The 16244-nt window shown below is 39.6% G+C and overlaps 1 protein-coding gene across 4 annotated transcripts in view; it reads right to left on the reverse strand.

Moving 5' to 3' along the window:
* smoc2 (SPARC related modular calcium binding 2) overlaps nt 1-16244 on the reverse strand; it is a 36103-nt gene that overhangs the window by 18462 nt on the left and 1397 nt on the right. For all 4 annotated transcript variants that reach the window (XM_084391183.1, XM_084391182.1, XM_084391184.1 and 1 more), the window contains exons 2-5: nt 6051-6213; nt 3251-3357; nt 2753-2852; nt 1869-1913 (exon numbers count right to left, since the gene is read on the reverse strand). In XM_084391183.1, coding sequence (XP_084247309.1) covers nt 1869-1913; nt 2753-2852; nt 3251-3357; nt 6051-6213 — 415 coding nt within the window. The remainder of the gene's footprint in view (nt 1-1868; nt 1914-2752; nt 2853-3250; nt 3358-6050; nt 6214-16244) is intronic.

Consider the following 16244-nt stretch of genomic DNA (forward strand, 5'->3'; position numbering starts at 1 on the left):
AGACTTAAGATGCAAAAGCCTCTAAGTCTGTTTAAAGTGTTTGGTTAATATGAACTTTTTTTTAATCAGGCTCCTATGTATAGTTTTCCAACCAAGTCCCGGCATTTCTGAATGGGCTGAGGCTGGGATTTAGTGAGTTTGAAGTGAATGTATTTGATGAACGTATACTATTGCGAAGAGCATTCACTCAATATTATTATCTCATTTTTGACAGAGGTGGCTTTTAGAGGGTTTTGCATCGGAGGTCTTCATATGTCATAATGTTTTTGTGACTGGTGTCCTTTGACTGCAAGATGGAGACTTGCGACCCACTCTGAGCCGGATTTGAACCGTGCGTGGGAGACAAGGACGCTAATGATCAATTGTTTCTGGCAAAACATTAATGTTGGACCCTGTATGCAGAAATGAACCCCATTCCCTGTAAAAAAAACAAAACAACAACAACAACAAAAAACATGTTTTTGTTTAGTTCAGACTTTATCGATCTGAACAACAGGCATGCAAGAATACATGCCAACACACACGCACACAAGCAGAGTGAACTTATCAGACATGGATGAAGGAAGACTGTTAGACGCTTTGGCCACAGGAATCCTAAATGCTGAGAGCCGCAGGTGTGGTTAACCTCAGTAGGGTCACCATTAACTCATCAGAGGCCAGAAGACAAACTGCCCCTTCTCTCTTTTGGTGTGTGTTTCTCTACTAGCATCCTTGGGAAACAGTTGGGGAACTTGGGGAACAGCCACTGTCAGCACTCTGATGAAGTGATAAATTATTATGAGATCCGACCCTGTTATTTATATGACTCTAAAATTTCAGTGTAGCTCAACACATCAGTGAATTTCTGTGTTTTTGTGGCTTTTTGCCTTTTATTTCATAGAATGGCCCAGCAGCAACAGGAAATGGTGGGAAGAAGGAGAAGGCGTGGGATCGGGAAATGACCCAAGACGAGAAACCAGGTCATCATCGTGCTATGTGCACTACTGACCTGGCCGCACCGCTGACAACGGATCTGTTCCAAAACTTAGCTGCCTTATACTGTATGGTTACAATATATAGGCAGTAGCATCGTAACCATCATGGAACCTTATGAGTGACTGATTTGGAATGCTCTACATTAACAAAATAACGTTTTTGATCAACGGAATTGATTTCAATAGTTTGGCATCAGCAGTTAAAGGGTTAGTTCACCCAAAAATGAAAATTATCATTGGTTTCCGGTAACGGCTGTAAGCAAATCTAGTTCTGGCGGAGGAGTGACCTCTGACCCGACGCATGACGTAGAATGTAGGAGTAGCGTCAGCTTAGATGAGAGTAGACGCCTCTCGCGGTTCAAACAAATAGGGCTGGACAACAAACTCAAGCTCCTCCCACATTTGACACTATGTTGCTGTCTGGGGAGGGTTTCAACTGAAAAGGACATTCCTCTTAAAACTGAGGGGAAAAGACCAAAAAAACAACAAGGTGATTATCTAGAAATCAGGTGGTCCCTTCTGCTTTGTGAAAGGAGGGAAATCAGTGGCGTTAGTAGTGCATGAGAAAGGTCTTCATCTGGAAAGAAGAGAAATGACATCCAGGTGAAGTGGTTAATGTTCACTGCGGTACTATGACAAAACCGTGAAGCCCTTCGATTTCGTTTTAACGACTGTGAAAGGCAAAGGCTGTTATTACATCGTCTCTCTGTTTAACGACTCCAACATACGACCATTTACTTTCAGCCCTGAAGCAACTTCAGCACTCTCAATTCACAAAATATTGGAATGGCAAGCCGTAACTCGCAGTACAGACACACACACACACACACACACACACTAAAACGTAGCTGCCAGTACAGATTGTTCACACATAGAATCATTGAGGCTATTTACCTGATTTTCCTGGATCCTTCGGATTTACTTTACCATTCTTGGACCCTGTAAATCAGCAGGACAATCACAGGTTACTCACGCTAACATTTTAGCAAATCTGCACCTAGAATTTTGTACGTTCTAACTGGACTAGAAATTTGAACGCTCGAATATATGCCGCAGATCAAGTGTTCCAGGAATGGTTGATTTTATTTTTGAAAAGTGACTTACGTTTTTAATTATCTTTTAAGCTCCACAGGGGAACATGATAATGTTATGGAGACTGCAGGGGGTAAAAGCCATATGACACTATCTTGGATTAAAGAGCAAGAATGTTTGAGCTCGGCCGCTTCGCTTGCCAAATGCGCATTTGTTTTGTGATGCTCCCCCAGACCTAACTGATTAAGCTGTTGCATGTGCAATTAAATCTAATTGGTCCTTTTCTAGTGAAGTTGTGGTTGCTGTACAAAGCCAAGCCAACAATGTTATGATCCAGGAACTCATGGCCTGCAGTGATAGAGTTTCAGTTTTGTGCGTTCAATGGTTCTATGGTAGTTTACTGCATGTGGCTTTGGTTATGTGGTATTGTTATGCTGAAAATTTTATGTAGATTAGGATTAGCTCTGTTCTGGCATTGCTCATTGCCCTCACTGGCTTAGACACCACATTTACAGCTTGTGTAAGGAGCTCTGGGTGCCTTAGTCTCTTGATTTATATTGCCCAACTATTATGTGCCAAAACATCAAGATCGTGTCATCAAGGTTAAGACTGTTTGGAATCACTTTGGCATATTATTGATGCTGTGAAAATCTCTTTTGCAAACAAAGAAAACGTGACTGAAGAATGCATTGGAATAAAGTAAAAAAAAAACAACAACAAAAGACAGCAGAGGTAATTTATTGTACCTTGGCATTGGGGTTTCTTATTGGCTACTGCTGAGCCACTGATGGGTCTGCCACTGGGTGTCACACACCAGCAATAACCAGTGTAGCTGTGGCACTGAACCTGTTAATCAAATACAGAAGAAAATAGAAAAAAAAACAGAGAGAGTGGCTGAAAAACTAAGACATTACAAAATCCTACATTATCTACTTTTTTAAGGTTTCTTGAACCATAAACAATTAATGTCATACATCTGTACATCCATCCATCCATCCAACTGTCTGTCTATCTATCTATCTATCTATCTATCTATCTATCTATCTATCTATCTATCTATCTATCTATCTATCTATCTATCTATCTATCTATCTATCTATCTATCTATCTATCTATCTGTCTGTCTGTCTGTCTTTGTCCATCATCTATCTATCTATCTATCTATCTATCTATCTATCTATCTATCTATCTATCTATCTATCTATCTATATATCTATCTATCTATCTGTCTGTCTGTCTCTTACCTCACTGTAGGTTCCATCAGGGTTGCAGACAGGTACGAACACCTGTGGGAAGAGTTTCTTAGCTTGCTGCTCAGTGTATTTCTTCTCTGCCACACACCTGGATGTATCTGGAGACACGAAACAGGTAAATCCAGCAAGTTAGAAGAACTTTATAACCATCCATGTTATTATAATCAACAGTTACTGTCCTCCCAACATCTAGGTGGGATGAGGTGAGATATGAAACGCTTTGGAGCAAAAGAGTCGAGTCCATTAAAAAAGTTTTTAAATACAACTTCCAAAATAAAATATTTTGTATATCTGAAAATTAAGATGCAAAATTCTTGTAAGTAAACAAAAATGGCAGAAATAATTCACGTGTCTGAATTTGGTCAGTCCATTCATAGGCAATTTGGGTTTCACTTTATTTTAAGATGTCTGTGTTACAGTGTAATTACACATTTAAGTACTGAGTAATAGTAACTAACTACATGTACTTACTCTAGGGTTAGGAAAAGGGTTTGGTTTAGGGTTAATTGCATGTAAGTATGCATTACATTTAACTTGGAATAAGGACACTGTAAAATAAAGTGTTACCGTAATTTGTTGTAAACGGAATATTCTTCCATTATCTATCTACTTTCACACAGTCATCATCAATCAGGACTTCTACTTGAGCCCCTTTAAAAATGCATAACTCCTCTGCTTTGGAGACCTTGAAAAGTACTATAAACTTGATGATTCATTTGTTCACAAACTCTGTCCATCCTCTTTTCTATATATAACCTTAACCTTTATTTCCCATCATTCCACTTTAAACACACAGTCACTATTCTGCTCATCGTGTCAGTGTAATATAGAAAACAGAAAGTCCACAGAGAGCGAGTGCATTAAATTCAAACCGACAGGCGAGTCCTCTGGCGTCCTCTCTCTCTGACTGATGTGGCACTGGTGTTTTTATTTTATTTTTTTCGAAGGAAAGGAAAGAATGGTAATGGCGAAAGAAAATGGAGCAGGAAATATGACTTGGTTTCTTTCGCAGTGACATGTGACCTCTTAGACACAGAATAATTCAAGATGTTTCAGAAGTGGTGGATCCATGTGTGTGGTTGGGAATTGGATCAACAGTCCTACTGGAGTCAATAGTATCTCTACGCCAGTCCAGTGGTGAAAGGATCACGGATATCTCTGTGTTGAGTCTGTGTGAGGTGATAGTGTCCAGCAGGTTGTAAAGTATCTGTGAATGTGTGTGTATGTCGATGATGCAGCAGGGCAGAAAATCCTCCAGAGCTCATCAGTCTCGAAATTTAATTTCAGTGGAGACATAAACTCACTCTCTCCACTGGGAAAATCATTAAAACACTTTCTGTCTGGGATGGCATGAGAGGGCGAAAAGAAAGGCAATGAAAAAAGGTGAGTGAGGCAATCCCAGAATGCATTGCAGGTGATATAAGTGCCGGCCTAGAAATATATGTGGATACTGTATCATTCAGTAATGAATAATATAACTAAAATATAGTTCAGTCTATTTAAACTTGGCTATTTTATGCAATATTTGTGTGTATTATGTATTTTATTGCTTATTAGAGTATCATGGCATTTGCTTATCGAAATGGATGGATGCTGGAAAATGTGTTAAGTAAATATGTTAACTAAAAGAGGAAGGACGCTGATCGCTGAGTGTTTCCAGAGTGGAAAAATGTAAAAATAGGTCAGAGCAAAAGAAAATATTTTTATGCCTAGGAACAATTATTATTTATGCATTTAACATTTATTATACGTGTGCACAATTTGTGCATGTGCTTCTTATATTGTGCATGTACTTCTTTTTCCAATCTAATCATTCCTTTTTGGTTTTCATTCACTCTCTTTTTAGTGGAACATAATTTATCCTTTTCCTCTCTCTCTCTCTCTCTCTCTCTCACACACCCTTTTTAATCCCAATGTAAGAATGACACATTGTGCTTACTAGTAGGGAAAGAAAGAGTGAACGGGAGACAGAAAGAAAGAAAAAGAAAAGATAAAGGGCACGAGAGTCTTCCGGCCGAGCCTAATACAATGAGAGTGTTTGAGAGCCATCTGACCTTTGACCTCTGTGGGTACTGACAGTGTTTTGTCAGTCTCTCATTCAAATGACCACCGATCTTTCACAGATATGAATGCACCACTGTACATTTATTTTTACATGCACAAGATCCCCATCGAGATCTTTACCCCAAGCAAAGAGGTTTCAAAATTGTCAAATTCACCGGTCAAATTCACCGGTCATAAATACTGCTATATTTTTCCTATTAAATTCCCAGTTCAAATATAGTGATTTTATAGACAACATAATATGGCATTTGCAATCAACAGGAACTTGATACACCGTCTAACTTGCTTTGATCCATCCAGTTTTGACTGAATAGTGAATGTTATGTGGCCTTGGTTACATCATGAGAAAAGAAAAGTTGTTCCAGAGGCATTAAATGTAAGTTAAAACATTTTAATGGATTTTTATTTACATTTTATATTATATATTTGATTTTAAACAAACTCGTTTTCTAATTTAGGATGCTCTGATACGGAAAATAAGGAGTGGTCTGCATCAATTTATTTATTTTTTATTTATTTATTGCACAATAAATTAGTGTGAACGCCTCTTAAGAGCACAATTCAAAACGTCATAGAGGATAATGTGTTGTACTCTATAAAATCCCACTCTGTCTCGTCAAAGAATCATTTATCCCTTGATGGATTTAACCCTGCTCGCCTCGACCCTGGCCCACAAAGGGCATCAGGCCAGCCAGCAGCAGCTCAAGCATGAGTGGTGAACTCTGACCTTTGCATTGGCCTCGGATGACCTCCAGCTGAGGGTCACGGCACTTTGCGCGGAGAAACTCGCAGCGGGAACTGAAGGTCCGTCCGTCCGATGCGCACAGCGGCTTGCGAGGAGCTCCGGTACAATCCGTATTGCATTCTTTATCCTGCTCCACACGCAGAAACTGTGAAAGACAGACAGAGAGAGATTACTAAGCAAAAATGTGATTCTTTAATAAGTGTAAAAATAAATAAGGGTAAAGTAACAAATGCTATTTAAATACACTTTTTTTATTTTATTTAACAATATATTTTAATATTTAAACTGATATTATATTTAGATTTTATTTTAAATTATACTTTTAAAAATGAAATATAAATTTAATTTTATAATGTAATTTTAATATAACATATTTAAATATATGAATAATAATATATTAATACAATATATATTAATCAATTATATTAAATCAATTATATATAATTATATTTATTAGGGCTGTCAAAATTAACGTGTTAACACATGCAATAATTTTGGCTAGCGTAACATTATGACGCTCTATCATTCACTCAAGCGCTATTAAACCATTCAAGAGCGAATAAGACAAAAAAAAAAAAAAAAAAAATTCTGTATTATTATTTTTTCACTTAGCTTGTTGTAATCTCCAGGAATACATATGATGACACCTTCCTCCTAAAGAAAGTATCTTAGAAGGCAGCATAATTATTTTTGTGCATTTTGTGCAAACAAATACATTTCAAGTATTGGTAACACTTTATTTTGATGGTCCCTTATGAACATTCTGTTGACTATAACTTTTGCAACTACGTGTCAGCTTACTGTAACTCTAATCCTACCAGTCTACTACTCTACTAATACTCTAATGAGAGTTAGTAGACATGTAGGTGCAACATTACTTATAGCTAACAGAATGTGTTAAAAGGACCATCAAAATAAAGTGAAACCCATTTATTATATTATGTTATACTGTTGTGATGTTTTTTTTTTTTGGTGGGCTCAGGATAGTTTCCAGTGAAGGGCTTGGCATCTTTTGAGCTCATCACACTGTTCCATTGTTCCATCACATTCATTTAGTGATTAATACACACACACACAAGTGCAAACAAAACACACACAGACAAAAAGCCTTCACACACCCCTCCACGTCTCCCATCCCATGTCACGTCTTGTTTGTGAATGAGGGATTGCGGGAGAAAGGCAGAGGTGCTGACGGGCTCTCGTGCAGATCTTTTATCTGTCTGTCACTCTCACACCTGCACAGGTACGACCGTAAACAACTCGCACACTCGCATTGATTGAATACTGTGTATTTTGCTCTTTGTGCACCAGTGCACGTTCAATGACACTGCAAACATCACCTCATCGACGAATTCAAGAGTGGACGGGAAATCGGCTTGCTTTGTGTCGGGACATTATCTGCACAGGTGTGTGTTTAATGTTTGGATGAGTTATAATCGGTTAACCTGGAGAACACAAAAATAACTTGAAAAGGTATTCACACACACACACACAGGCACACTCACCTGTGGCCAATAAATCAGCCGCGAGGAACATCGAAAGCAAATCAAAGCAGTGTTGAAAGGAAACAGATTCTTCATATAAAGCTGATGGGTAGGATCATTACCCACTAAAAAATTAGCACTGGCTGACATCCTACAAATGACTTTCTTTCTTTCTCTCTGTGAGTGTGTGTGTGAAGGAAGTCTGCACCTGGAAGATGGTTTCAGAGGGGGTTTGAGGATCAGCCCTTTGCCCCTGGCGATGGGAGACATGCTGTCATCTCTGATCGTAAATCTAGAGTTGATGAATGTGTGTGTGTGTGTGTGTGTGTGTGTGTGTGTGTGTGTGTGTGTGTGTGTGTGTGTGTGTGTGTGTGTGTGTGTGTGTGTGTGTGTGTGTGTGCGTGTTTGAGATGAATGTGAGGCAAAGAAGCTGGTTCAGGCTTATCGGAATAGGTGTTTTGAGAGTACAGAGACTAAACTGACCTTTTTTACTTCATTTTGCTAATGAGTTATTGGTTATTAAATCCTTCTCTTCTGAATGCCCTTGTATGTGTGTTCTAGAGGAAAGTGGTATTGCTCAGTCAGAGGTTTATTTATTATATATATATATATATACATTTTGTTTTGTTTTGTTTTGTTTTAGATATACCACAATGTTTTTGTACTACAAAAATTTTACATGTAAATGAACTGCTTGATTTAGTCATTATTATTTCAAAAGCAAACTGAATGAAAAAGGATCCAATTTCACATTCACATTGTATTCAGCTCTCAATCCACAGTTTTTATTTGGTGCTTTTATTTTATTTCATTATTTCATTTCATTTCATTATTTCATTTTATTTTATTTTATTTTATTTTATTTTATTTTTTTATTGCCAAATGCAAACTTAATGAAAAAGGGCCTAATTTTGCATTCACATTTTACTTGACCTTCAAAGTGAACTGAAAGTAAAATCCCAGCTCTCAGTCGACACACAGCTAAAGTTTATATTTTGTTTGGTGTCACTATAATTATTATTATTTTATTCTGTTAAATTTTATTTTATTTTATTTTCCCTTTGTGCTTGACCTTCAAAGTGGACTTAAAGTGAAATCCACTTTTTTTAGTTCATCTCTCAGCCCACACAGTTATTTTTGTAACATGCATATAGGCGATATATTTATTTAATTAAATCACACAACTTTTGAGGTTTAATTATTGCACTTGGCCTGTCGCGATTTCAATTTTGTTTTGATTGGCCGCAGTACATCCTGTCTCTATGTGTGACAGAAAATGCGTTTCAAAAGGACAACAGTCCTCTTCTTCATCCTCTGCTCTGCCACAACAGGCTGCTTTTTACCCTTAATTCAGAATATTTATGAATGAATGAACATTAAGTCGTGAATAAGAGGGTCTCATGTCTGGAGTTTGTTGTTTGGGGTCTGTGTGTGCCGGTTTGTGACTGACAGACTCACGCTGTCTGAGATCACGGCTAACACTGACCCAGACCCCCCTCGAAACTCTCAGTCCCACCACAAAATCTCTTTCTTCCCCTCTCTCTCTCTCTCCGTCTTTATCTTTGACAAACACACAGTCTTTCTCTCTCTGTTCTCACCCTGTTCGCTCTCTTGCGTTTTCTTTGTGTCTCTCTCACACACATGCGCTTTCTTTATCTCCCTCTGGTCTCTGCAGCTGTGACCCTGTGCCCCTTCCGCTCCGTCATTCTCAGCGCTGCTGTCAGTGAGCTCGCAGGAGTCCCGACAGAGATGTCAGGAAACAGACTCTGCCCGGAGAGCCGAGCCAAACACAATCGGCCACGATGGTCATCTCGCGATCGCGGCCAAGACAGAGTTCACAATCCTCACACCCAGGCCAAGCGATTTCAGCCAACGCGGTTCAATTCGGTCGCAGCTGGCGTCCGAGACATGGACAAAACCAACACGGCCACCACCAAGACCTCATCACGGCCAAGACACATTTAGCGATTCAACAGTTGAGATCGACCCAAACGAGACCCCACAAACCCAGACACGGCCAAATAATCACCAATCGATTCAGCCGCAGCCAAACCGAGACACGTCCATTGAACATCTCCCGGGGGATCTGAAACCACCCACGACCTCTGTCTGTATACAGCATCAACAGCTGGTCCCAGAGACACCAGAGGACCACCAGAACCAGTCCAAACAGACCTCTGATGAGAACAGTGACAGGATCACATTCGGGACTCTTCCTGAACAAACATCAGAGACTGTGCCACTAGCAGTGTTATTTCAGGATTATTAATACACTTTATAATAAGGTTCATTAGTTAACATTAGTTAGGTACCTTAGTTAACATGAACTAAGAATGAACAATACTTTTTTTAAATCTTAGTTGATATTAATTTCAACATTTACTAATACGCTATTAAAATCAAAGGTTGTATTTGTTAACATGAACTAACATGAACAGCTCTATTTTTAACTAACATTAACAAAGATTAAAAAATCCTGTAACAAATGTTTTGCTCATTGTTAGTTCATGTTAGTTAATACATTAACTAATTTTAACTAATGAACCTTTTTGTAAAGTGATGTATTAATATATGATGTATTCATGTTTTCAAACATAGATTTGTTGTGCGTTGCTAGATGTTGCATACAGGCCAAGGTCAAAAGATCATTTTAAAATTTCACTGTTTTAAAAATTATAATTCCAATCTCCTAGAAAAAGCATTGCTCAATTTTACATGCCTATTTTGCATTCAAGTATTTTGCTCAAACGTGCATGGCAACTTATGCTCTGAAGTTTAATATTTAGTTTGTTCAACACTAACCCTGAGTATGAGCTATTGAAATGTTTGCTTTAGCAAGCATCACTAAGTAATGAGTGAGATAAAGGTTCCTCAGTGGTTCAGCAAAGAAACCCCTTCTTATCAGACTTTTGTCAGTGTCTAGCTTGATTAAGTTTGCTATATGGCTCTTTGGAAGATAAAAAAAGTTCTTCAGATAAGTCTATTGGTTTCTAGGTACTTTCGAGAGCCAGTATTTCTGAAGAACTTGACTAGAACTAATCCTTTGTGAAACTTAAAAAGGTTTCAGGTTGTAGAAGGACTTTTTGGTTCTAATTGGAGATCGAAAAGCCAGCACTAATCCATATGAACTGAGCGGATTAGTCAACATTTTCTAGAGAGACACGATCGCTTTATATGATGAACAGATTCAATTTAGACTTTTATTCACATTTAAACATTTATCAGCGAACATAAAAAGAAGCTCAACTGAACATGCTTGATGCGCGAGAATCAAGCATGTTCGGAAGCTCAGACGTGCAGCGCAACACATGAGAACAACCTCATTGGTTCTTGCTGAGGCTCAAACGTGCTGCGTAACACGAGAATGAACCTCATTGGTTCTTGCAGAAGCTCAAACGTGCTGCATAACACATGAATGAACCTCATTGGTTCTTGCAGAAGCTCAAACGTGCTGCGTAACACGAGAATGAACCTCATTGGTTCTTGCTGAAGCTCAAACGTGCTGCGTAACACGAGAATGAACCTCATTGGTTCTCGCACATCAAGCGAACATGCTTTAGCTTCCGTTTAGCACAACGGATATGTGAGCGGATAAATGTTTATGTTAATAATCTTCTATACTGCGAAGAAGTGCAGACAAAACGATCCATGGTCTGTTTCACTCTTCTAGTGCTCCACAGCAGCCCCAGCCCTTTATTTTTTCTTTATCTTTTGTTTTTATCATTCCCTCCCAAAGAATAAATCAGTATAGATGAAAAGCTAAGCTGGAGGAACCGAAAGAAATGAGGAGAGAGAAAAATGACATATTTTTCAGAAGACCCACCAGCACACAAACCTCAAATCCTATTACCCCCTTTTGGCAGTGAGGCATTGTGGGATTGAAAGCAGTGATCCAGGGGCCAACCTCCAGCAGAGAGTGCATTGTGCCCCACAGAGGGCCACATGGGGGTCGAGGGGCCCCAGAAAGGATGGGGGGGGGCCCTCCCGACCACAGACCCAGAGAGGCCCCTCACACCTTGGCCGCAAAGGGTCAATGGGGGCCAGGCAAGAGAGCGAGAGAGAGCCCGCAGACGTGTGAAAGGGTCCCGACGGGGGCTTCCTGGGATTGGCTAGGCATCGTTAGTCTCCAGCATAGTGGAAATGGAAGAAAGTGACAGGCTAGATCCAGGCTATTAACTCAATCAAAGAGAAAAGCCTTTAATTGCTGTGAAAAATCGGCAAGAAAAGGGAAAGCCTGCTGCTAGTCATGTGAAGGATGAGAGAGAAAAAAGATGTTTGTTCTTCTCGTGCAGGTGCATAGTTTTGCGTATGAATAACGGCCACCATTTGAACAGCCTCTGTTATGAAGTGACTGATATACATGGATTTCTGAAGGGAGGTGTGGAAGGGAAGACCAGCTTAAACGGTTTAAAAATGGAAAATCACGGAGGAACGACAAACAATATGCCCGTCTTTTATTCCATCTGAAACCACCAAACATTCGATTTTACTGGCTTTTTCTGTCTGTTAAAGGGACAATACACCCAAAATGTTTACAAATTCTGCCATCATTTACTCACCCTAATGTTCTAAACCTGTATGACTTTCTTTTTTTCTTCGGAACATAAAATGAGATATTTTTAACAGTTTTGGTCACCATTGACTTCTGTTGTATGGAGAAAAAAAGACGAATCTCAAAATATTTTCTTGTAACACTTTACAGTAAGTTTTCTTTTATGTTCCACAGAAGAAAGAAAGTCATGCAGGTTTGAAACGACATGAGGGTGAGTAAATGATGACAGAATTTTCCCTTTTGTGTCAATTTTCCCTTTTAATGCACAGTATTGCTTGAAGTAGCTCAAAATTCGCCTCATGAAAAAACGTGTCACACTCAAGAAAGCAAATGTGGAAAATGTGCTGCTAGTGCTATATGTGGAACTGGTGCAGAAAACAGAACTGTTCCTAATGATTTTCAAAGGTATTTGGCACAGCTGAGCTATGAGTCTTCTCCTATGCAAATGTGCATCTGATATTCATGTAGAACAGTTTCACTGGTGCAAACAGGGTGATAATGTGTTTATTAAACTCTGGGTCACTAAAATAGATTCTACATTACTACATTATGTTAGTAATGTGTTTTGATCTTAGTCAAATTTCGTTTTCACCAAAACCTTTTTATGACCATTTTCCACAATGTCTCTCTGATCCTTACAACTAAACTTGTGCTTGTCCTTTTAAGACTATTTAAATATCTTATTTGCATATGAAACGAGTATTATGTGTGTATTATTTTATATGCCCACCCTTCAATCACAGCCTCTTTAAAGGGGTGGTTGATTATGATTTAACTTTTTTAACTTTAGTTAGTGTGTAATGTTGCTGTTTGAGAATAAACAACATCTGTAAAGTTATGACGCTCAAAGTCCAAAGCAAAGGGAGATATTTTCTTTTACAGAAATCACTTTTAACGGACTACAACAAACGACAGGTAGGGACTACAATGAGCTTCTTCACGGGTTAGTGACATCACTAACCCTAAATTTTACATAAACCCCGCGAATGCGATTTACAGATTATCATGAAAGCTATGCTAGTCAATGACTAGAAGATAGTTAACTCCACATCACATCAGCGACATACATTTGTCAACTAACCATTCAGAAATGTCCTGTTGCATTCTGCATGTTGTCACTTCTTCTTGAGTTTCTCCATCTTTGTCTGACTCCGGTTTGAACATAAAAGGCTAAAAGTTTTTGAAATTTTCAGTGCATATCTGTGTGAGGTAATTGGAACTGCTAATGCACGAGCTCTTGAAGCTCCGCCCTCTTTGCCGGGAGCAGCAGCTCATTTGCATTTAAAGGGGGAAAACACACAAAAACAGCGCGTTTTTGCGCTCCCTCAGAAAGTGACAATTTTAACATGCTACAAAAAAAATATCTGTGGGGTATTTTGAGCTAAAACTTCACATACACACTCTGGGGACATCAGAGACATAGAAGACAACATAATGCAGCAGCTCACTGCTCTGAGATCAGTCTGCTTACAGAAAACGTGTGTGCGTGTGTGTGTGTGTGTGTGTGTGTGTGTGTGTGTGTGTGTGTGTGTGTGTGTGTGTGTGTCCTTGTTTATAATACATTGTGGGGACCAAATGTCCCCATAAGAATACTAAAACCTGAGATCACCTACATTGTGGGGACCAGCCAGTGGTCCCCACTTTTCAAAAGGCTTATAAATCACACAGGATGAGTTGTTTTGAGAAAGTAAAAATGCAGAATGTTTCCTGTGATGGGTAGGTTTAGGGGTAGGGTTAGTGTAAGGGGATAGAATATACAGTTTGTACAGTATAAAAACCATTACGTCTATGGAGAGTCCCCACAAAGATAGTGAACCAGACATGTGTGTGTGTGTGTGTGTGTGTGTGTGTGTGTGTGTGAATGAGAAAGTAGATGAGGGTTTGTGCTGCACTGCTCTGCCTCCCACATTCCGCTCTGCCAAGCTGAGTAAGAGGAGTGAGATGGGATGACCTCTGACCTCCAGGTTAACTACCCACAGACATTTGTTAAGGTTTAGATGAAGAGGCATCCCTACTCGACCTGTAAATAATGAGCGAAGAGATGTCGACCAGAGTGTTCCTTCGTAAATCACAGCACTCTGAGCCTGACAACTGTGCATTCCTTCCCATAATCCCCTTCATGGATTGATTCAAGGTGCGCTCACTGCAAATTTCAATAGGAATCCACACGATGGAATGTCGCGCAAGAACGAAATATTTCCTCATGCAGATTTCGCATTGGGTTTAAAGTTGGTCAAGCGAATTTGCTACGTTAATCAACAGAAAACTGCTTGGCTTGAAAGCGCCTTCTCTTTAAGGGCCACTTTATACATCACTATGCTTTTGACAATAGACTGCAAAAAATATATATATTGTCTTCTAAAAAAGCAGCAGCCGAATCACCCTATAGCCCAAGACTGGTTTCCCACTGAAGCTAAGCAGGCTTCGGCTTCATCACCCTGTCTCCTCTCCACCAGTAAGCTGGTGTGTGGTGGGCGTTCTGGCGCAATATGGCTGCCGTCGCATCATCCAGGTGGATGCTGCACATTGGTGGTGGTTGAGGAGATTCACCCTTCTATGTAAAGCGCTTTGAGTGCCGACAAAAGCGCTATATAAAAGTAATGAATTATTATTATTATTATTATAACCAATTTTGTTCTGCTTCAGGATGCAGCCTTTCTAATGGGATCAAGATGGGAACTCTAGCGACGGACTATGACGGACTAGTACAGGTGAATCTGACACCTCAGGACGGCTAGTTTATTTAAACAGAGCCGTGCTTGCTCTGGAGCGAGAGGTTCGTACCTATAAGCTTGCGTGAATTAAATCCCCATGTTTACTCTCTCTCTCTCTCTCTCTCTCTCTCTCTCTCTCTCAAATAACAGCATATCTTCCTTTTCCGGCACGAACTGCAGCAGGTGCCCAGGAGACCTCGTCATCACAGGCCCTGATTCATGCCTGTGCCACATAGCTGCCATCCCAGAAGGCCGAGCAACAGCAGATGCCAGCAGAGGAACATTGACAGCAACTGTATCTCTGGCTGTGGTGCTAACAGCCTCCATCAGCACCAGGAACACTATGCCAGGCCAAAACTCAGCGGCTCGTGGCCCAGAAGGGACCGGACTGCGTGAAATCACAGCAGAGCGTTGATCAGTTTCAACACGGTGAGAAAATAACACTCCTGGGATTCCATATCAGGGTTATTTTAGTTAACTAAAACTAAATAAACTAAATAAATGTCCTTCATTAAAATAAAACAAATGTTATGACTGAAATAAAATATGGATTTTTTTTTATTTTTTTTAGTTTAAGTTGATGTACTAAAATAACTCAAACAAAACCTGAAATAAAAATGTATAAAAACATAATAAAATGACAAAACAACAAATTACTAAAACTTTAACTAAAATTAAAATGACAATGTTATGTATAAAAATAAATACCAATTCAAAATTATAATCAAAACTATGTTAGTATCTCAGTGACACTAAAATAGCATTGTTCCATATATTTTTAATTTTTTTTGCTCTGTTCATTTGATTCTCACATGTGCATTTAGCTTTGCATATTTTCAGTGCATTTGGTAAAGAACAAAATATGTGACCACAAATGGAAATGGTACCAAACAGCTGCAAAGCACACTTTATTATATACTACATTTGTTGCAACTCTTGACAGGTACACAAATATTGACCATTTAACAACATTTATGGATTAGAAAGTGGGCCGTTTCCTGTCTCACTATTGAAAGTGCAAAGCCTCTCTGGCATTCGGCAGGGCAGGGCCGGGTTGGTTGGACAGAAATGCTTGGGCTTCGAGGTCCGTCAAAGCTGCTCTGTGTCCAGGCTCTGGACGGACAAATGTGCCTGTGCATCGCTCTCTCTCTAGCGGTCATATCCCACTGGGACAAGCTACACTCACTCTCTCACTCAGTTAATGGGGAGCGGCTTCCCGCAATCAGCAGCCCTAACCTTGTGTACACAGGCAGACGTCCATGTAGAGGCCAGCAGCCGCAGGGAGGGAGAATATCTCTGTTCCCAGCACTTCGCGGGCAAAACCAAGCGCCTGCCACATACAGTATAAGGGAAAGCATGAGGTGGGTGTGCACCTGTAGCTCTCATATGTGTGTGTGTGTGTGTGTTTGTGTACTTGTACTTTGTG

Source organism: Rutilus rutilus (assembly GCF_951802725.1).
Source record: "Rutilus rutilus genome assembly, chromosome: 20".
NCBI lineage: Eukaryota > Metazoa > Chordata > Actinopteri > Cypriniformes > Leuciscidae > Rutilus > Rutilus rutilus.